We start from the raw sequence: 24,410 nt of genomic DNA, 5'->3' as shown, positions 1-24,410 counted from the left end.
ATGTTGGACTTTTCCTCAAATTATACTTAAATGTATTACTAAGGTTCACGGAATATTGTTTGGTGTTTAGTTATAGGCAATAAGTCCCTATTGAGAAAGAGTATGTGAGTTTTCCCAAAGTGTATTTAGTCTTTTTCTCCAAAAGCAAAAGTTGCATCAATCAATCAATCAATCAATCACCAATTAACTAATATCAGACATTGCATGTCCTTGGACACAGGCCTTTTCTGTGTTACTCTGGGCCCTTCATTTAATTTTCAATTCTTCAAATCTTTGCTTCAATCATGTAAAGACAGAAGGTGAAAGGCAAAGTAATGACAGTGACAAAAAACAGTACTACCAGACAAACTCAGGAGCCAAACCAGGGGTGATGGAGATGAGGTGGTGGGAATCAGGGAAAAGAAAGTGTCCTTAAGTATCCTAAAATGCATTAGAATAGTCCTGTATGGACAAAACTCATTAAAAAAATAACTCAGCTCTAACCAGTTTGGCTCAGTGGATAGAGCGTCGGTCTGTGGACTGAAAGATCCCAGGTTCAATTCCGGTCAAGGGCATGTACCTTGGTTGCGGGCTCATCCCCACTAGGAGGTGTGCAGGAAGCAGCTGATCGAAGTTTCTAACTCTCTATCCCTCTCTCTCTTCCTCTCTGTAAGAAATCAATAAAAATATTTTTTTAAAAAATAACTCAACCTCTAAAACTTTTAAGAGTAAGCTTTTCATCAACTTTCATTAGAATTTCCAATTTTGATAACTTAGAGATTCACAAGTAAACAAAATTCTGATGAAATCTGTCAAACTCTTAGGCATTGTCACTTAAATATCAATCTCAGTGTGAAATGGCAGGAACACAGCATAAGAAAGATGATTTTGTGTCTTAAAACACAGTTAAGGATTCAAAAAGATCATTTTTTGAATTCTTGAATGGCTTACAATTTAACTTATTTAAGTAATTTAGGGTAAGATGATTAGAGATAGGAAGTTTATTTCCTCAAAATTTTATCCATTTTTGATTAGTGTTGAGAAGTAATTATCTAAAATATCCCATTCATCTTTTTCTCAGAATACATAAAATTTATCGTTGAAGATTTTCTTTATTCTAAATAATGTTTTATCCTATGATTTTGGCACATAAACTCTGAAAGTAGAGACCAACATATGCAAACCTATGATCAGTTCAGAGTCAAAACTTCCAAACTCCTGAGTCAGTATGCAAGACAGATTGTGCCATAGAAGAATGGAAAGGAGACTTGAGTGTCCTGAGGAAAAGACATATCTATTAGTAAGTGTCCCCCCCAAAAATGTAAAGAAATCAGCCAGAGTCAAACATGTCCTGTGAATGCTCCCTGACATCTTAAGACTAATCATTGTTCTTCATTACTAGTTGCTGATGGTGACATGAAATAAAGAGATTGTATCAACATCTAGGTGTTAGGAAAAAATAATAACAGTAGAATGACAAAGATAAAGGGATTCAGGTTAGGACTTTGGAAAAAGCAGAGAGATTTCTGAAATAGCTAAAGGCTCTAGCTCAAATTGATCCATTCTCTCTAATATGAATAGAAATAAGGTTGGAATAGAAACTGTTTTTTAAGCACTTAACAGTTTGGTCCTCTTGAGCTTCTTTTCAGAAACAAGGTCAGAAGATTGGGTTGTAAATGGGGTCAGTGCCTTGGCCTCTTCCAAAAGCCACAGTGTAATGATGTATGTGTGTCAGAGCCACAGCTTTCAAGTTTCAGACAACAATGGTCAACTAGTAACGAAGAAGAACAATGATTAATCTTAAGATGTCAGGGGCATGAGGATGACTGCTGGAGGGGGTGGGGTGCAAATAGGCTTCATCTTTGAGTAACAAACCATCTTCTATATCTAAAAGTAGATTTTCAAAATATCTAGAAGTAGCCACTTTCTGCCCCCTATTGCTTGTAAGATAATGTCTAGTTGTCAAGATAAGATTTCTACTTAAGTATTTATTTTGTGTACAATTCTGATGTTGAAATAATTAGCAATACACAGAAAGGGTCGGGCATAATCTTTCCTTCATGTATTTTATAAGTATGTTTAAATGAAATGCACCTCCACCCCTGCTGCTCCTAATAGATGTAGATGCAGAAGTGACAAATCTATACAGGAGTCAGTGTGCATATTTTCTGTGGAATTAATGGACAAAGCTGTTGCTATGTTATATACACTGAGCTGTTTCTGAGCTATGGAGGTTGTGCCAATGTGTCATGTAAATGTTTCCACTTGCTAAAGATTTTAAAGGCCGAAACATGTGCTATATTATTCAAGCATATTTTTCCCCAGGATTTGAAGTAATTTTTTTGGCATAAATTTAATTAAACCCCAAATCGAACTCTTGTGTTTTGTAGACTGTCATCGCAGCTAAATGCCTTACTTATTATTCTGAATACTGGAAAACACACCCATCCCAACATACATGTTCTTTTATATTCCCTAAAAGTGCTTCTGAAGTAGGCCTATTAGTATTTTTCACTTAGAAAATAAACAATGACCAGTTTTGTCTTGTAGCAACTTTGAAAATAAGTAAATGAGGGGATTCACAAAATAAATTACGGCTTTTGATAGGGCATGAAAACTCTACCTCAAAGCTAGAGGATCTACTATTCTGTACTTGTTTGGGAGTAGGTGAATGTCCAATGGCCAGATAGATACAATACCAATGAGTAGTCCCAAAAGTCTTTCTCCTCCTTACAATAGTCACTTAGTCAAAACATGCCAAGTTCCACAGATATTGACAGTAGGTTGTCTGGGTGTTTATATGTATGCATTAGCCTTGGCATACACTGTACCACTGTACCTTACCTGATACCATCACTCATCTGAAAGTAAAGCAAATGGCCATCATATTCTAAGTTGGTAGAATAAATGTAGTAAGGTTGAGGGTATAAATCAGGGGTCCTCAAACTTTTTAAACAGGGGGCCAGTTCACTGTCCCTCAGACCATTGGAGGGCCGGACTATAGTTTAAAAAAAAAAACTATGAAGAAATTCCTATGCACATTGCACATACCTTATTTTGAAGTAAAAAAACAAAACGAGAACAAATACAATATTTGTATTTGCATGTGGCCCGCGGGCCGTAGTTTGAGGACCCCTGGTATAAATTCTTATAAAGGATCCCTGCCTGCTTATTAAAACAATATGCAGTGCCTTTCAGAGCTGCAGGAATTCATATGCATGATGAGCAAGCGAAATTAGTTCTTCACATTTCTTTTAACTTCCCTGTTTTTGTTTTCTTAATTTGATTGTCTCATTTCTTGCTGAATATGGTTCTCAGGGATCCCTGCTCCCTATAATTTGGACTTCATACTCAGTAATAATAAACTGCCAAGAGTCAAAACTAAACATCCATTAACAACAATTGGATTCAGTGTGGCACTTACACAGTATGGGAAAACTGTGTTTCACTAAACAAAAGGTAGATAGGTTTGTTTTGGTATGAATAAGTTCAATGTACCTGAATATCAGATACATTTGCTAATCTAACCTAATAATGATATTTTTCCTGCAATGGGGAAAAATACCATTGGTCATTAATTGGTTGGTTTAGCACTCAACTCCACCTACTTGGCAAAGGTAAGAATCGTGTCATCTCCATATTTGGACAGATCCTTAAGAATGGGTTTGCCATAGATTTAGATGTCAATAATCATCAATGAACCAATAAAAATCATATTTTCTAATACACAGTGATCCATGGTATACATATGCATGTATTTTATTTCTCTAGTTACTTTATATAAATTATTACCTGAAGCCCTTTGACAAGCATGTAAAATTTTGAGCATTTTTAAAATTAATCAAGCATATCTAGTATAAGTCCTTTAAATTCATTATACTAATGCTCAATTAGATTCATCAAATGGTCATGCATCTTTCTCAATTTTTAATAGCATTTTCGTCCATTTTAAGGACACTAATTCTTTCAAAAAATGAATTAAATGCCAACAGCGCTGAAACCATTCGCAATAAGTCTATCTATATTTCAATATTATCAGGAGCCAGATTGATTAAAACATATAAATTTATTTTAAATGTAGAAATGTTAGATAGCAAATGTTTGAGCTGCCTCAAATTTTCAAATCATTTGCTTAACCAAATAAAGTAGTGTGCCAAAGTGCAACTTTGCTACAATGGTTATTCTCAATAACATTTACTTATAGCCTCCCTATGGAATTAATAATAAAGTTGTACTGTAGGATACATTTCAAGATAATTTCTCATCCACACTTTTTTTTGGAGAGTTAGCTTCCTGTAGTCCTTCTTTTCCTAAGTAAAAAGAAATGTATAGCTTGCCTCTATGCCAATCATACTGACTGTTAATTGATCAGGAATATGAAAAGCCATTAAAATAAAACAGCTATTGTAGTCCTATATCTTGGAATACAGATTTCATTAGTGTAAATTTTAATTAAGAGGCACAGTTGTAAACGCAATGTTAGCATTAGGAAGGCCAAATATGTAACACAGTTTTCAGGATGTAGAGATTTTGGGTGAATCCATTCTGGTTTATATGCAAGCTGAGGCAAAAGATACCCACAAAGAGATGTCTGGATAGTAGAGTAGGTATACACAGTAAAGCAGAGATAACAATCAAACTGCCACTGAGAGAGATGGAAAATGTGGCTTTGAACTCTTTCTTTAAATATAATTCTTTTCGGGGAAAATAAAAATCCTACTTAAACCCAATTCTTCTGAAATCCTTAATCTAAGTAGCTTGACTACATTTATAAATATAATAGAAAAAATATATATCCATAAAACACTACTCTCACTTTAAATTTATGAGCAGAGATACCATATGGTTTTTAAACTTGTTGGAAATTCTATTATATTCTCTTGGATTTTTCTCCCTCTTTCCTTGTTTATTATTTCATAACCTTTTTTTTTCCTCAAATCTCCATAATCATCTTCTTTGCCACCTTCAACTGATGCTTTATTTCTTATACTAGTATCACTATGAAAATATAACGAACCATATGGGAACAACACATTTTTATATCATAAAATATATCCATCTACCTGCACCTGAAAGTGCTGATTTTCCTTCCCTTCTTAATCAACGCTCTCATCTAACTCCATATCTGCCCCTCGTTCATTGGGTCAAGTTCTCTCTAGTCAATCCAAGGGTTCTGCTCTGGCAATTTCTTTCTTTTTTTTGCCCTTTATATTTTCTGCTCTCTGCTTCATTATTCACATTCACATTTCTCTCTCCTGACCACTACACATGTGTCTATACCTGCACTATATATGCCTACATACATCTGGTCTTCTTTAGAGAAACACTCCTCCAATGAGCTTCCTGTTCTTGCTATCTCACTTCCTCAGCTTCTCTACATACTCTTACCAAAGTTAACCAGGGCCTTAATCTTTTCAAATCTAATGATTATTTTTTAATCCTCATCTTACTTGATCTCAGCAACATTTTATTCAACTTGTCATTTTATCCTCTGAGGAAAACATTTGTACTAGCTTCTGTGTATCTACGTTGTGTTGGTTCCCTGCTCTATCACTGGTGACTATATATTCGTCTCCTTTGCTTGTTCTTCCTCCACCTCCTGACTGTTGAAAGTTGAAGTACAACAGAGTTCTATCCTCGGCTCTCTGCTTCCCAGTGTGCATTCATCCTAGGGTTTAGTGTCTAAACTATAGAGTACCTTGCCTCATTTCTTTATTAATATACTTATAACTCCTAAATGTATGTATCCTGCTCCAAACTCTCATTTGATTTTTTGACTCATATCAAACTGCATAAAGAACATCTACCCTTGCTTGCCTAAAAGGGACTCAAATTTAACTAATCTTAAATGCATATGTATAAATATTCTTTTTATATACACTTCCAAATGTATGAGTCCCCCAGTGTTTCACATTTTAGTAAATAACTCCTCAAACCTTTTTTCTTTCTTTCTTTCTTTCTTTCTTTCTTTCTTTCTTTCTTTCTTTCTTTCTTTCTTTCTTTCTTTCTTTCTTTCTTTCTTTCTTTCTTTCTCTCTCTCTCTCTCTCTCTCTCTCTCTCTCTCTCTTTCTTTCTTTTCTTTCTTTCTCTCTCTCTCTCTCTCTCTCTCTCTCTCTCTCTCTCTCTCTCTCTCTCCTTCCCTCCCTCCCTCCCTCCCTCCTTTCCTCTCTTTCTTTCTTTTTCTTTTTCTTTTTCTTAGTTTATTTCTTTAATTCCTTAAACTCTAAATCCAACTCACAGGAAATTGTTTAAGACAGACAACTTTGCATCACCACTGGAACTTCTGTCATCTTGACTCTAATCAGCATCATCTCAATCTCTCTTTGGAGCAGTGGTTCTCAACCTTCCTAATGCCGCAACCCTTTAATACAGTTCCTCATGTTGTGGTGACCCCCAAATTCATTGTTACAAATTGAACATAATTAAAGCATAGTGATTAAGCACAAAACAATATGTAATTATACATGTGTTTTCCGATGGTTTTAGGCGACCCCTGTGAAAGGGTCGTTCAACCATCAAAGGGGTCGCAACCCACAGGTTGAGAACCGCTGCTTTAGAGCAACTGTAATAAGGTTCTAATTGACCTTATAACTTCCACTTGCTTTTCTGTACTAATAAGTTCTATTCTAATCTAACAAAAAATGTATTTGACAAAAATTTGCCACTTACAATGTTCTATAAGTAAAACCATTTTAGTTATTTTTCTAAGAATCTACTAATATCTTTAATTTATTATTTTGAACTCATTTGTAAATTTTGATTTGGCTGCTTGCTATGTTTTAATCTACCTCTTGGTTCTCTCTGCTAATGGTAACCAAGTCGTCTCTAGCCTTTGGGTTACTTACAGATAGATTTCCACACTTTTACCTATATACTTTTGAGACACAGTATTGTGATTTAAATGAATGACAACCATCAAGAAAAACGTATCTGGCACCTAACTATTTCTGAATCTTTGGGAAGTAATTTTTTGAAACATTATCAGTTGTTTCAATAAACTATGTTTTTAAAATTATATCTCCATTTAAAATTATTATGGATTTTTTAAAGGCATTGATTTATGGTAGAAATAAACAGTGATAATTTCCACTTAGAAATATACACTATTATTACTACAATATTTTATGATACGACAATTTTACTGTCTTTTCTTTGTAACTTAATTTGCAGTTTATAACTCTGAAAAAAATTGGAGATAAATGTGTTCTCTGGGATGTATGTTAAAACTATAATAAAATTTGGTTAAATATTGTTTGTACATATCATGGTCTTTTAGTTCAACCTGGCTTGGCAGGCAAATTTATTAAAGAACTTTGATGATCACATTTAAGCGCTTTAGATGTGGTCAAGAGGAAAATTACTAACAAAATGTAATCATCACCCTTGTCTAGATTTCAGGGTTAGGGAGCTTTAGAAAGACATTATGCAAATTACTGGAATTTCACATATTAATGAGGGAAACATATAGAAATATGTTGTTGAAGTGATTATCGCATAAGGGAACACATGAAATGTGTCACAATTGTCTGAGCATATACCACCCCAAAGAGTGAAGTTCTATTTTAACCATGAGATTAATCAATAAATTATACCTAAATGTTGTGTTTTCATAAACTAAAAGTAGACTTATTGCATATTAATGCACTGAATTAATTTAAAATTTTAAAATTAAATAAGTTCTTTATACTTAGCTTAACTAATTAAAAGAGCAATACTGATAATTATCTATGCATTTTATTGTGCTGGAACATGTCAAATCTCCTTTATTTAATGTGATTCCCTACCATTTTATTTTTCATCACTATGAGGATGATAACCACATGCAAAACTTCTCACTTTTCCCATTTGGTTTACATTTTTTGTCATTAATAAGTTTTCAAATGTTCTCTGAAATATTTGTATGCATCCCTCAGAACGGATTTTAAAAGTGAAATATAAATCAGTCTAATAGAGAACAACTTTCAACTGCATTTTCTAGAACATTTCATCCCTAATTACATATGCTGTGTGTAATCAATGGAAAGTTTTTCATCATCCTGTTTTCCCTAATATATATCAAAGAGGAGAAGTCAACTACATTGAAAAATAATAGTTGCAAAAAAAGTTCTTCACTTTGTAAGTTACAGAAATATCACATTCAGCATTTGAAAATAGGTTACTGAGCAAATAAACATGATAAGTGAAGGTGTCAGTGAGGGGTAATGACTGATACAATATTTAAACAGCTTCAAGATAGAAGACAAATTATTTGAACTAATGTTCTCATTTTTTTCTGTCACTATTGAATATTGTGCTTAATAACTATTACTGAAATATTCATATAGCCATAGAAAATATGAAATAAAATATTAAACAAAAATATTTCTTTTATAATTTGAACCTGAAGAAAAATGATATAACATGAAAATGTACAAAAACAAGGTAAGACTATGTATTTGAAAGTTAAATGTATTTCCTATATATTATAAATGGGAAAATTTGACAAAAATTATGTACAAAGCACCAACTCAGTCAATACTAGTGAAGTTGTGTTTTGCTAGGGGAGGGGAGGGGTGTAGAATAACATTGTTGTAGATCTAATAGGTATCATATTTAGATACTAAATGAAATAATATTTTATGATTCAAATAAATAAAGAGAAAGTTTATATATTTTTGAAGATTATAATATTTTATGAAATGATATAAAAGATTGTTTGCACATAAAATCAAAGCTTTATAAAGGTACCCTTTTAAAAAAGCAATCTAAAAGCAAATGTGGATGAGCACATTACATTTACTGATACATTTTAAAACATTATTGGCAGCCTAGTTTTTAGGCCTACATTCTATAATCCCCATCTTAAAAAAAAGTTCTGGTAAAAGAACCAATTTTAAAAAATGAAATATGAATGTCTATCCAAATTATACCAAAGAAAAAGAACACAATGTCAGTCCTCATTCAAAGAGCACACATGTAGCCATAAAAACCATATTTCCCAAGTTGTTATTGTTTGTGATGCACATTTAAGTGCACAGAACATTTGCTTTTATGGCAGTTTTATTCTCAACATAGTAAATGGCAAAAGAGTTTTTGTTCAATTGACTTTCTCATAAAAGGTTTAATTCCCCATTTGGCACGGGTTACATCTTGAATTTCCTATTCCAGCTTATATCTGTACCCCGAGTAACTAAATTCTGCTGTGTATGACAGACTGACCTATGTCAAAGAGAGCGGAAATTGTACCTGTTACAAGTGATGTGGGATTTTAGCAATTAGAGAGCCCTTTGGGAGTAGGGGTGAGGATAGGAAATGTCATTAAAGCAAAACTATCACTATAAGTAATAGCTAGACATCATATAAAAGTAGAAAGTTTTAGGCTATATTAAGCATCAGTATAAACTATTTCATGTCAATAAACAAATATTACAATATTCTAATCCCATTATGGTCAGTTTCTTTATAATCAAATAAATGTGAATAGAACTAAATTAGAAAAATGTTATGTTCACAGAGGTATTATGTTTTCTCTACAGTTCCACAAATCTTTAATCATAAAGGTAATTCTTAGTGAATTCATGTCTCTATTTTACAGTAATCATAAATGCTGAGCATAGTACAGAAGCATTTAAATATGTAACACAAATAATAGTAAGAGGATATATAGATATAGTTATAGATACAAGTATACATATAGATATAAATACATATATACATATATACTTATATTTTACCTATATTCTAATCTTAAATTTAAAACAATGAATTAATATATATGATTTCATAAATATAATATATTTAAATATTTAAAATATAAGTACCAAACATAAATGTGATAAATTCAATATGTGAAACAATTAAGACTTACGTTAAAGTTCAAATAATTAATAAATAATGCAAATTATACTTTCTTTAAAATTGTTTTAAGTATCTGCTAATATTTTTCCAGCACATTTTTTTATTAAATACCATTATTTTGAGATAATCATTGAGTCATATGCTGTTGTAAGAAATAACACAGGGAGAGTCTATGTACCTCCACCTAGTTTCTACCATGGCTAACATTTTGAAAAACTATAGGGTTGAGCAAAAGTGGGTCAACAGTTGTTTGTATGCAAAATAATACAATTAATAAATAATAATACAAAAATAAACTTTGATTCGTGTACTCACAACTGTAAACATACTTTTGCCTACCCTTGCATAGTACATCCTAAACAGGATAGCAACTATGATACTATCTATTAATCTTGCACAGATTTCTTGTTTTACTTGTATCCATTTGTGTGTTCTACTCAATTTGTCCATGTGTACTTGCCCTCCATAGCCAACAAGATACAGAATAGTAGAGATCTGCAAACATTTTTAAAAATTAATTTTAAGACACTTGTAATCTTTTAAAACAGAAGTTAATAAACTTTATCTGAAAAGTTCCAGATGAAACATTTTTTAGGCTTTGCTGGCCACACTCTAGCTATTGCAACTACTCAACTCTTCTTTTATAGTGCGAAATCCCCCCAAAATAATTCCTAAACAAATGGTTGTTGCTTATTCCAACCAAAACTTGATTTGCTTTTTCATTTATACCATCATTATAATCTATAAATCACTGAAATTCCACAGAAAATATTATTCACAGTCACAAGAATTCATTTTAGCCATCACAACAATGTCAGGCCTTCAGCTATACAGAATCTTCTTTTACGTCCAAAACTTGGCCAATTGTACACTACAAAGACAGGGTATATATTGTTTCTTCTATATTATTTACTTATGTTCTGCTGAAAGTAAGCCCTTTTATGAGTGATATGTTAGGCAAAACATCAAAACAAATAAACCAATAAACAGCAGATGACAAATTCTGTGACCTGGGAAATGTGCTAACTAACCCCCCCAAAATAAAAGACATTTTAATACTATATATAACGAGAACGTATTTTGAAGCAATCATAAATTTTATAACTATGCTTAGTATACATGTGAAGGACCAAAGTTCTTAAAACTATTGTCTATAAATTGATAAGGAAGGCAACATTTTCAGCTGTATCTAGTTCATGTACCTCCATGCTGATTTACATGTGAGTTGCATTATGCCTAAGCATCCAGAAATAAAGCAGAACATTAAATACGCCAGGTTTTTCCTCCACATGATACTTAATACCATATATTTCCATAATCAATTCTTTAGTGTCAGCTGGACAAAACCTCAGCTGGAGAATATGACTCTAAATTAACTTAATAGCATATATTTACATAGTTTTATGATATTATGCATCAGTGAAACAGAAAAATTCTCACTGTATCATCTCAGGTCCAAATTACAGAAAAAATACTCTTTTATGAGCTTTAAAGCAGAATGTTAATGGAATCAATTTTAGTTATTTGTAAAACAGATTTGATAGAAGAGGGGAATAAATTGAACTTAAAACTAAAGTAGCTGCTCTTCTTTCTATCAAGGAAGAAAATCTAATATCATAAAATTCTCAGAACATGTAGTAAAGGTGCACACAGGTCATACTGGTAAGGAGACTATTCTTTTTTCTTCATTTATATCAGAGGGCTGCTAGTAGCTACAATCACTATAAAGCATTTCATTTGTATCATTTAAAAGCTATGTATAATTTTTCTCATCACCTGGGAAATAATACTTTATGTGTCCTACCAAGATTAAAAAAGGACAAATTTTAAGTCATTTTACCATAATTGGTGAGCAAAGAAAGTGTAATAACATATTTGAAACATGAATGTAAACCAAAATTAAAACATCCAACAAGTTTGTAAGTGTAAATATAGTTCAGGGATATTCTGGGAAACTGGGACATGGAACCAAAGATTCATAATCAGATTGATCACTGGTCTATTCAAATAATAAAGGTTTATATATCCTATGTAATAAAAGGGTAATATGCAAAGTGACCCTAACAGCAGAACAACCAGGAATGACCAGTCACTATGCCACACACTGACCACCAGGGGGCAGACGCTCAATGCAGGAGCTGCCCCTGGTGGTCAGTGCACTCCCACAGGGGGAGCTCTGCTCATCCACAAGTCGGGCTGAAGGCTGCAAGTGCAGCGGCGGTGGCAGGAGCCTCTCCCACTTCCTTGGCAGTGCTAAGGATGTCTGACTGCAGCTTAGGCCCGATTCCCCGGGGAGCAGGCCTAAGCCGGCAGGTGGACATACCCTGAGGGGTCCTGGACTGCGAGAGGGTGCAAGGCAGGCTGAGCTGCCCCCCCCCCCCCAGGTGCACGAATTTTCGTGCACCAGGCCTCTAGTATTTAAATAATACATTAATGCTTTAAATAAATAATACTTTTAAGACCTTAGAATTTTAGTCTGTCTTATGACTATTAACAAACAAATAATTTTTCCAGTACAAAAACAATAAATCAAATAACAGGTAAGTTTACAAGTAAATAACTCATTTTAAAATATTCAATGATTTATTTCTATAGCATGTTAAAATAATTGTCATATTACTAATTCAGCAGTACCTACCATGAAAACAAATACCAACACTTTAAAATTTTAAATTATGGCCATCTCAGATTTACTAAATAAGTTTAGCATGAGTTCTTCCCAATTATATCAGTAGACATCTATGGGTTCAATACCAGTTGAATTATGTAGTACAAATGAAAGCATCCTTTTTAATCAGAGGGAAATGAGATGTTATCACAGCGTGACTTGGCGTTCACTATTCCCTCAGTTCCACTCCAGGTGCTTCTCACCGGCTGGATTTGGCCTGTTGGCTGATTGGCCAGTCACCCTGTGTCTCTAAGATAACTGCATGATTGGGAAGCCATATGGTGCATGCAATGCTGTAAGCTATATTAAATTTTGAGTCATATTTTGGCCAGCTTTGTTGTAATAACTGAGATTCAGAATTGTATCCTTGTAAATTTCTATTCACTTGCTGATTACTAATGTAACTAAGCTCACATGTCTTTTTTCTTTCTCTTTACAGACATTTGCTGATATAAAATTGTGTTAGTTTAAACTTAAAGGCACTAGTTGAGAGAAGAGAAAAAAACACAGAAGGGTGACAATTTAGGTTCACCCTGGATTTACCTTTGAAGAAGCAGTCTTCATTGTGAACAATGGTGATCTTTTGTTTCTTCAGGCAAGCAGCTCTGTGCACTTCACAGTGGTTTGCATAGAATTCTCCATCAGATCCACACACAGGTTTGTAGTGCCGTTTGCAAAGGTTCATGCAGGCACATTCTGCTTGTCCTGTCTCTCTGCTGATAACACAGTGCCTTCCCAAACCACAGTATTTATTTTCGCAAGATACCAAAGGGCCTTCTTGAATATGGAATCCTGAGGATAAAAAATAGAAAACCACTTTGATTCATATCTCCAAATAATATATTCCTGTCAAAGTTTCAAATGAAAAAGAAATTGTCTAAGAGAAATACAGTCTAATCAGGGTTCAGCTGCTGCACTCAGTGGAGAAGGGACATAGAACTAGCAGATGAGCCCTTTCAGAATACTCTCAACATTCTTCCCTCTCTCTCCTTCTCTCCATGAGCTTTCTTGCCCCACCCACCCCCCCCATGAGTAGTGTGGTCCTTAGAACAGGTTTTCAAAGTTAAACTGCCTGAGTTCAAGTCCTGACTCTACCACTTATTAGCTTTACATCCTTGGAAAAAACTAATTCTCTGTGCCTAACTGTCCATCTGTAAAAAGGGGATAATAGTGTAGACCATCTCCTAGAGTTGTACAAAATACTACCTGTAATAAGCCACAGAAAGCACATCCTTAGCACACTATAAATATTTAATAAATGTCAACTTTTACATTAGCAGATTTCTGGATAGGGGAAATAAAATATATGCATATAAGGCAGGAAATAGGAGATAGGAATGAAAAATAGTGCCTTGAAAAACTTCTTGGTAAATTCTGACAGCTGATCATTTCTTGTTTTGACCTTTGCCACCTGACAACCACTTATACAATTCATGACTGAATTAATAAATCATGGATAATTTAAAACTTTTGTTACTTAGTCACTCTAATAATCTCCACTGGCATAAGAAAAGTATAGATGGATGGATCCAGCAATCTTGTACTAAAATCAAACTTTAATCCCTATGCTTTTAAAATGTATATTATTAGAAAATTTTAAAGGTCATTAAACTATATGTGTGTGTGTGTGTATATATATATATATATATATATATATATACACACACACACACACACATATATATATACACACACACAAACATCTACACTAATAAAAGAGAAACATGCAAATTAACCATCACTCCGCCACTCCACTACACCCACAAGCCACGCCCACCAGCCAATCAGGAGCAAGTATAAAAATTATCCCAACTAAGATGGTGGCGGCCATGGAGCTGGAGCGAGCAGGAGGCTTGGGTTGCCTCCAGCGATGGAGGAAGACAAGCTTCCCACCTGCCCTGGCCCGAGCTTGGCTCCACTCAAGGCTACAAAGTTTCAATTATAGAAGATAAATAAATCCCTGATACCTGCTTCCAGCCCGCCCTGGCCTCCACTCAAGGAGGAGCTGAAAAAAAGTAAAAAAGAAGAGGCTGGGAGCTTGGGTCGCTGGGGGGCATGGCCAGCCTGAAAATGGCCATTAGCCCCTCACCCAGGTTGGCCAGGCACCCCAGAGGGATCCCCTCACCCTGAAGGGGCGGTGGACAGCCTGAAAATGGCCCTTAGCACCTCACCCAGGCTGGCCACACCCACATGGGGTGAGGGTCCCTGCTGGGGGGATTGGTCAGCCTGCAAAAAGCCATCAGCCCCTCACCCAGGCTTGCCAGGCACCCCAGTGTGGACCCCCACCCTGAAGGGGGTGTGGCCAGCCTGAAAACGGCCCTCAGCCCCTCACCCAGGCTGGCCAGGCACCCCAGTGGGACCCCTATCCTGATCCAGGACACCCTTTAGGGCAAACCAGCCGGCCCCCTCCCATGCACCAGGCCTCTATCTATACTAATAAAAGGGTAATATGCTAATTAGACTGGGAGACCTTCCAGAAGACCTTCCGGATATTCTTCTGGACAAAGCCCTGGTGGCGGGGCCAAGGTAGAGGCAGTTAGAGGCCAAGAGGGGAGGGCAGTTGTGGGTGATCAGGCTGATGGGGGCGGGTCCGTTGGGGGTAAGCAGACCAGCAGGGGGGCAGTAGGGGGCAAGCAGGCCAGCAGGTGGTGGCAGTTGGGGGCAAGCAGGCCTGCAGGGGGGGGGCAGTTGGGGGTGAGCATGCTGGCGGGGGGGAAGTTGGGGGCGAGCACACTGGCACGGGGGGCAGTTGGGGGTGATCAGGCTGGCGGGGGTCATTTGGGGGCAAGCAGGCTGGCAGCTTGGGGCAGTTGGGTGCGAGCAGGCTGGCAGGCAGAGTGGTTAGGGGCAATCAGGCAGGCAGGCAGGCAGGTGAGTGGTTAGGAGCCAGCAGTTCCGGATTGTGAGAGGGATGTCCGACTGCCGGTTTAGGCCCGATCCCTGTAAACCGGCAGTAGGACATCCTTCAAGGGGTCCCAGATTGGAGAGGGTACAGGCCAGGCTGAGGGAATTTTGTGCACTGGGCCACTAGTATATATATAAAGAGCCAGGGGCCATCATGACTGAATGGGCGACCGCGCAGGCTGAGTAGGGCAACCAGGCCGGCAGGGGGGTTAGTGAGGGACGACCAAATGACTGAGCAGCAGGCTGTGTGAGCAACCAGGCTGGCAGGGGGGTTAGTGAGGGACGACCAAACAACTGAGCAGCAGGCCATGTGGGGCGCCCAAGCCAGCGGGGGGAGGGGAAACAGAGAGGGACGACCAAACAACTGAACAGTAGGCTGTGTGGGGTGACCAGGCTGGCAGGGGTGGCAGTGAGGTGTGACCAAATGACTGACCAGCAGGCTGCATGGGGTGACCAGGCCAGCAGGGGGGGGGCAGTGAGGGGCAACGAAATGACTGAACAGCAGGCCATGTGGGGCAACCAGGCTGGCAGGGGAGGCCATGAGGGGCAACCAAGCCGGCAGGGGGGGCAGTTGGGGGCAACCAGGCCAGCAGTGGGGGCAATTGGGGACAACCAGGACAGTAGGGGGGCAGTTGGGGTGACCAGGATGGCAGGAGAGGCAGTACGGGGTGACCATGCTGGTGGGGGGGGGCAGTTAGGGGCAACCAGGCCAGTGGGAGGGGGGGGCATTTGGGGGCGACCAGGTTGGTGGGGGGGGGGGCAGTTGGGGGTGACCAGGTCGGCAGGCAGAGGTTAGAGGTGATCAGGCTGGCGGGGGGGGCAGTTAGGGGCGATCAGGCAGGCAGGCAGGTGAGCAGTTAGGAGCCAGCAGTCCCAGATTGTGAGAGGGATGTCCCGGATTGAAGAGGGTGCAGGCTGGGCTGAGGGGAACCCCCCCCCATGCATGAATTTTGTGCACTGGGCCTCTAGTACGAATATAAAGATATACACATGCATATATATATATACTTATGCACACAGATATATGTATATACACATGCATACATGCACAAATATGTATGTGTATACATATATTTTAACACCAATGACACCTATATATTGCAAAAAGAAAAGGAAATATTTGAGATGTTATAAACTTAAATTACATTAATCATCATAGATACTTAGTCTATATTTTCAGCTTGTTAAATAAACAATATGAGTTAATCATGTAAAATAATCCAAGTATTTAGAAGAAATAATAAAAATATATGAAAAATGATATGGAGCAATTTTGTTTCTGTAATATTATTACTTTTTAATGTTCAATGTAAAAAAGAAAGTCCAAAATTATGTCAATCATAACTATAATGTAATGACCAATTTCAATTTGGAAAATCCTTTTCCTTATCCTTATACCAGTACGTATGCCTGTGGTTGATGTAATGTTTATAGCATTCAAATTCCATAACACAGGAATATGACTCACGTAATTGTATTTTGTATAATTTTATAGCTTATATTTTCTTTCTTTACTATTTTAATAATGAAAAAATTCTTGCTATCAAATAAAGAGTTTAAGATTTATCAAGAAACTATTTTTTATTATCAAAGAATGAGTTTAATGTTTATCAAGAGAATCTGGTCATTATTTATTTTAGTCACAAATTAAGTTGGCTAACTGAAACAGTACAATTAATTTCCTTTTTGGTGAGGAATGCTCTGTTGTAAAATGAAGTCATTTTGGGAATATCTAGATTGAGTATCTTTCCCAGATTCTCTCAACTTAATATTTTCCTCTTAATGCCTATACTCCAGTTCAGAGACTTGTAGTATTAGAATACTGGCTATTTTTTAGAAGTTAATGAACTATTTTACACCAACTATAAGTTGTGATTTACATGTAGCTGCTACAATTAAAGAAAATTTAATTAATTCATATGCAATCCAAAAGAAAACTCATGTTATGTAAATGAAATAACTAGACATATCCTTTCTGACAATGATTATCCATGAGTAATGCTGAACTAAAGTTTCAAATGAGAACAAATAAATTTAATCTTATCAACACATCAAAAAATTATTTTGCATACATTCAGTCAGATAATACATTAAATGAATTTTTAATCATGACCTAATATCCTGCTATCTCATAAGTTGGTAAAATAATATTTGTTCCCATAAAAGTACTATATACTTATCAAGTACTTCATTTTATAATTTTTATACCTTCAGAGCTTCACATAAATTCCTCAAACAGATTTAAGACAAACAATTAATAAGTGCAAATTGGTAGTTACAAAATAGTTACAGGGATATAAAGCATAGGGAATATAGTAAATCATAGTGTGATAATTATACAGAGTGCCAGGTGGGTCCTGGAAATATTGAGGGGAATACTATAAATATATGACTGTCTAACCACTAAATTGTACACCTGAAAAAAGTACAAAATAATATTGAATATAAACTGTAATTTTAAAAAATCACCTTTAAATCATCTAAAAATAAATTAAAAAATAAAATGAACAAACAGAACTGTAACTTTAAAAGATGAAAGAGATCATGCCACAAAGTAAAATAATTCTATGTACTTCTAAAGATAGTACAGGTAAGTCCTCACAGACAATGTCATGTCACAGTTGAGGTGATGTTTGAGGAATGGAGTTCAGTATGAAACAAACTGATGCTGAATTTAAAACAGTAACAGCAGAGGGAAGAAATAAACAGATTTTGATGAGTCAACTACCTCTAATGATTACAGTGGTAATAAACATACTTGATATAGAATGCCAAGTTATTTTAGATGTCACCTCATGAAAGTATATAGTAGCAAAGCAAAAAATGTAACTACTTGTTTAAAAGAACAACAGATTTCTGGTAGGAGGTTAGCAGATTGCAGTCTGCTTTTCCACTTCATATTTGTCTGACCTCAACTGTGCCTGATATTCAAACAGTAAAATAAGAAGCAACTAATAAGTCATCCATATTTATATTTACTTTCATTTAAACAATCCCTTCATTTAAGAATATGTGTCCTTTTTAGGTAAAGAGATTAATCAAAGAAAAAAGAACACAAAAACAAAACTCACAGACACAGACAACAGTATAGTGATTATCAGAGGGAAAGGGAGGTGGGGGTAGGTAGAAGAGGGCAAAGGGGGTATAAATGGTGATGGAAGGAGACTTGACTTGAGTTAGTGAACACACAACACAATATACAGATAATGTGTTATAAAATTGTACACCTGAAACCTATATAATTTTATTAATCAATATAACCCAAATAAATTCAATAAATCTATATATATAAAAGCCTAAGTGACCGGCTGACCAGCCGGTAGCTATCATGCACACTGACCACCAGGGGGCAGATGCTCAATGCAGGAGCCAAAACCACAGTCATGAAAACATGGAACAGACTAATGAATCTCAGAGGGAAGGGGGAAGGAGAGAGGACAGGAAGAGATTAACCAAAGATCTTATATGCATACTAGAGTCCTGGTGCACGGATTTGTGCACTGGTGGGATCCCTCCACCTGGCCTGCGGAGATCAGGCCAAAACTGGCTCTCTGACATCCCCTGAGGGGGTCCCGGAATTTAAGAGGGACTAGTAAATAATAAAATCATTAATTTTCAAAGCACAGTTTCCTAATAGAAGCTAATGTCTGAGAAATATATTTAGTAAACTTTCTCTAGAATGCATAATATTTAAAGTTCATCTACACTAAACAACCACATAATCATAATTCTCTACTTTAAATATTTACATATTCTATAAGTAATTCCAGCTATACTACATGCAACATTATTTTTAACTTAGATTTTTTTAATTGCTCTTTTTTTCCTAAGATTTTGTCATTTATTTTATTTTTGTATCAGGTTAATAGCTACAAAAGTGAACTTTCAAATCAGAGTCTTTTATTTGTATTCCAATTGTCACTACAAGTGTGATTATAGACAATTAGTTCAAATAATCAAGCCTCTGTTTCCCCATCTAACCAGAACATAAAGAAACTCTACATGGCCCAGCGGTATGGCTCAGGGATTAAGCTTTGACCTATGAATTAGGAGGTCACAGTTTGGTTCTTGGTCAGGGCACATGCCCAGGTTGCAAGCTCAATCCCTAACGTGGGGTGTGCAGGAGGCAGCTGCTTCATGATTCTGTCTTACCATTGATGTTTCTATCTTTCTCTTCTTCTCTCTTCCTTTCTAAAATCAATAAAAATATATTTTTTTAAAACCACTAATAAAAAGGAAAGAAACTCTACATGTATTATTTAGAAGAGTAAATAAAATGGAGATAATAATCACAGTATCATATGGTTGTTGAGAGGAGTATGGGTGATGATGCAATGAAAAGCCTGACATACAGTATGTGTTTAACAAATATGGTTATCATTATTAAGAATTATCATTTACTATGAATTTGGAATGTCCAATATATTAACTTAAAAGCATTGGAATAAATAAAGAACAGCTTTTGACAACTCTAGTTTTTATTACATCTACTGGAATGTATTTACAGGAGTATTAAAATGTGTGTTTCCAAATAATACACCTAACTTTTTCAAAAGTATTCACTACATAAGATTATCCCTCATTGCAAAAGAAAAGAAAAGCAAATATAAGAAAAGGGTCTCCATTTATATTATTATCTATTTTGATTTAGAAGTAAGTATAATAATTTGGTAACATTTTGGTATCCACATATGGAAAGTGTGAAATTCTACGGTAACTCTAAAACATGAATATCTGTTACACACTGCAAACTCTAACAAAACACATTCAGTCCTCACAGACTTCATGACAACCGGTAGTTCAAGTAACTACATCAATGCCTGCAGAAGACTGAGCACAGTATGATTCTTTCATGACCTTTACTGATTGGGATATGCATTGTCTGTTGCTATTTTGTATCTGTCAAAACAAGGCTGCCTTCCTAAAAGTTCCCCAGTGTGCTATTACTGAAAGACAGTTTGCATGGTACCGTATCTGTAGTTCAGTGAATTTGGAATCTTCTTTGCCATATTTCTTATTATTATTATTTCAGATAATCCATTAGACTTCTGTAAGCACCTGCATTTTATTCTGCCATTAGAGTTATATTTTTAAAAACTAATTTTTAAAAGGCATTTAAAAAAGTCGGGGATTCAGTTCAATTTCACCCACCCAAATTATATTTTGTTTAACACAAATAAATATTTGTCAATGAAGATGATTTTTAATGTGTCATTTCAAAAAGTTAGATAATTCAAGTTCACTATCCAATATGGCAACAGTTACTTCTCTATTATTATTCTCAACTGCAGGATTATAATGTTAATTATGACAACAGAACTGGTACTTATGGTTACACACTTAGCTGGTAAAAATACTTTCATCATCTGTGTGATTTATTTAGATCAGAGAAATGTGTTGGAAACCAAAGAAATATTATTTGATAATTTTATTTAGTAACTAAGTAAAAAATTATTTCATTTTATATAACTCTGCAATCAGATGAAAAACATATACTAAATTATCTGCTATACTTAAAATATTTCAGGTTTTGGAATAAATCCAAACTTTAAAACTATGTTATTTCTTATTAAAATTTAAAGCAATAGATAAAATATCCTCAAATAATAGAGATATTTTCAAATGATAATAAAAATATTAAATAGCAAAATAAAAATTGTAAGTAAAAATCAAACATTGTCATAGAAGGGTAGATCTGGCTAGATAATCTTCAGATTCATTATAATGTTGATTGTTAGAGTCAGACCATCCATATGGCTAACAGGGAATCAAGAGAGAGATGAAAACATAGCAATTTCTGTTATTATTATAGGATCAAATGACAGTTCAAAGAAGAATATTGCTTTAGAATTTAACCACTTTAATTTTAAAATCTATTTAAATTATTTTAATATGCTTTATTTCTTTTGAAAAAAAGATTGATTTTTCCTTATGAAAGAGAATCATTTTAATGCCTTTTTGTGTTTTTAATTAATCAACCTATTATTAATTTTTTAGCATTAATAGGTTACAGCAAAAATGGAGAGGTAAGTACAGAGAAGTCCATACACCAGACACAAAAGGACAAACACAGTATAATTTCCATTATGTGAGCTTAGAGTAGTCAAATCATACAGACATAAAGTAGAAATCTGAATGAGTTCCATCCTAACAATAATTCCTTCCTCTTCTTCTAACCTGAAGCAGCAGACACAGATAGGTGCTTTGAAGACAAGATGGGATGCAAAATCACAAACCACAACATACATAAAACGGGGTTACATAGCACATTCACTTTAGAGTATCCATTGTTTACCCCTGGATCATGTGGCTGCCTGGGATCTGTGGCTCACTGCCACTGCCCAATGAATCATGAGAGTATTGTACCACATGTGCAAGTTCAGGAAAATATCAAAATTTGAAATACGGTTTCTACTAAATGCATCTCACTTTTGTAAGGTCAAAAAACTGTAGGGAACATCTGTAAATGTATTTAAAATCTCATTTAGCCTATGTCCCACTATGTTTTCTAGGTTTTTGGTCTTGTTGATTTATCTCTATTCTGTAGCTCTACAAACATTTTATCACTCCATTGTTTTCCACTTTCTGAAAAGCCAACTTGGCTTTTCAAATTAGCCCATGTTTATGACGTCTACATATTTGGAATCAATATTTTTAATTCATTGCTTAACCAAAATAAAGCTTTTCCTGTTAGTTTAAAAGATTATTTTATTAATGTTGTTGCTTAATTGCCTTCTCAGCATTCTGAGTATTTTGATACTGGTGTTCTTCCCATCATTAGCTTTTAGTTATTTTTAAACCATTGATAAACTCTCTACAAGTTTCAAACTCATGTTTGTTTGAGCAAAACAACACACTATAATACATAGACACATTATTATAAATGTTTTAATTTTCATATGATTACCTTCTCTAAACTTTTATATCATGTACTAGGAGACAAGTGTACGATTCAAAATCATGTGGCACTGCCCACCCTCAAGTCGCAGGGCTGGCCCTGCCTCACTCCCTGGGCCCCACAGAAGTTTCGGCCACTGCTGGTCTGGCCTTGCTTCCCTCCCTGGCCCTGCCTCGCTCTCCAGCCGGAAGAAGCTGCGGCTGCTGCTGATCAGGCCCTCCCCCAGCGCAGGTGCAGAGGCCACTGCCACCCCGCCCCCGAAGCTGCGCGCGCAACATCCTCCTGTCTGGTTGACCCATTACGGAGTCCCGACTAGTTAGCATATTTCTCTATTATGTATGTATAGATAATTTGCTTAAATAATAATATTGCCTTCTACTTTACATTGTTGGCAGGCAGATGTAACAGGTTTTGGTGTTAATGTAGAAGCTATTTCATGATCTTGGCACCTCACTCTCCCTAACTGCCAACATATCTGGCATCGAAGCTCCTTTCCAGTGGTTTCTCTCATTATGCCTTTTAGGCTGCAGGGCTACCGGATCCCATCAAGCTGATATTTTGTGGAGTTGATTACTTGGTGACTATCCTTGTTTCAGTCCTCTATCCATCATTGCTTTCTTGGATATACAGGTTGTGTTATAGAACTCCCTACATAGAAGTAGTCACCTACATATTGGTAAGTATACTAAGATACATGTCATTTGCTTAGGCTCCAAAGGGCATTATATTTTAGTAGAAATCTGAAATAATTAAAATAAATATTTTATAAGGTAATAAAGTAACATGGAAAATACAAAGTTATGTGAATTTTAGAAGAAAAAGACATTTATATTGAGGAAAAGTGATATAATACTCCTAATGGAAGACAGATTTGATCAGTGTTGTTTTTTTTAATGGTTAGGATTTTGACAGTTGAAACTTGATTGGAAAGGGAAGAGAATGGGAGGACATGAGAGGAATATTCTATGTCCCATAAAACTCAACTCTGATGTCATTTTATAGTACCCTTACAAGGTGTTTCAGAGTGATAATTTCCTAATTTAGTAAAGCAATTTTTATTATTGTTCCAATAAAGGAAAGGAAAGCTACCTGTCATATATCTTTTTAAAGAGTCTATTTTAAAATAATTACTTACCATATACTTTTTAATTACTAAAAAGCAGCAGCAATATACATATTTTTCTATATAGTTACTTCTTTAATTGGTAGCTCTAATGTGGAGAATAAGAAAACATCTCCAAATCAAGCTTCCCTTCTAATAATACCTTGCATTTGTGTATGCTGACTAAAGCATTTTTTTAAGCATTTTCCTACTTTGACCTTTGTAACAATCATTTGAAATAAGTGCTATTTGTTTCCTGATTTACAAATAAAGAGGAAACTAGCTAAAAGTGTTTTCTTGTCATGTTCTAGATAATATAATTGGTAAGTGATAGTTCTAGGCTTCAAACTTATGTTTGTTGAGCAATTAACCATTATATTATTCTGCCTAGATTTTGTTCCTATTAATTTTTATAATTCTGGTAGAATACACAGGAAATGTGTATTTTAGAAAATTGTAAATATAAAACTTGAACTTAGTAGAAAGTCTAGGAATCTGAATGTGACAACCATCTATGTAAAATAATGGATGAAGATATAAGTGAATGGTAAGAAAAACAAGGAAGGGATAGTTGAAAATATAGCAACTTAGCCTTTGGGAAAGTTTTTCAAAGGGACTGGGAGCACCTTCATCCTTAGTTATAAAATAAATGGTAACTTTAAAAACTCTCATTTGCTCACTAGTGGTTAAGGAGCATTGGAGCTAGAATTCTAATGCCTGGGTTTAAAACCTGGCTCCATCAGTAACTGGCTGTGTAATATTGGAAGTTTGCTTGTTTTCTTTTTGCTATAATTTTCTCATCTGTAAAATGTAGATGGTAATAAAACTGGTCTCAAATAGTTATTACAAATTAACACCTGTTGAGCATAGAACCATGAACCAGGAGGTCAAGGTCCGGTTCCCGGTCAGGGCACATGCCCAGGTTGCGGGCTCCATCCCCTGCATGGGGCATGCAGGAAGCAGCCGATCAATTATTCTCTCTATCATTGATGTCTCTCTTTCTCTCTCTCCCTCTCCCTTCC

At 35.5% G+C, this 24,410-nt stretch overlaps 1 protein-coding gene across 9 annotated transcripts in view; it reads right to left on the bottom strand.

The window, feature by feature from the left end:
• The window catches only part of FSTL5 (follistatin like 5), a 725,468-nt gene that overhangs the window by 358,666 nt on the left and 342,392 nt on the right, over window positions 1-24,410 (bottom strand). For 7 of the 9 annotated variants that reach the window (XM_070415376.1, XM_070415375.1, XM_070415378.1 and 4 more), the window contains one exon: window positions 13,028-13,276. In XM_070415376.1, coding sequence (XP_070271477.1) covers window positions 13,028-13,276 — 249 coding nt within the window. Of the gene's footprint in view, window positions 1-13,027; window positions 13,277-19,540; window positions 19,580-24,410 lie in introns of all 9 variants that reach the window. The other 2 variants (XM_070415379.1, XM_070415380.1) reach the window with 1 other exon arrangement.

The sequence above is a fragment of the Myotis yumanensis genome, unplaced genomic scaffold (assembly GCF_028538775.1).
Source record: "Myotis yumanensis isolate MYYU_CA2020_CCGP unplaced genomic scaffold, mMyoYum1.0.hap1 SCAF_5, whole genome shotgun sequence".
In the NCBI taxonomy this organism is placed as follows: domain Eukaryota; kingdom Metazoa; phylum Chordata; class Mammalia; order Chiroptera; family Vespertilionidae; genus Myotis; species Myotis yumanensis.
The sequence above is the reverse complement of the archived record's forward strand: the minus strand, read 5'-3'. Positions and strand labels throughout refer to the sequence as shown.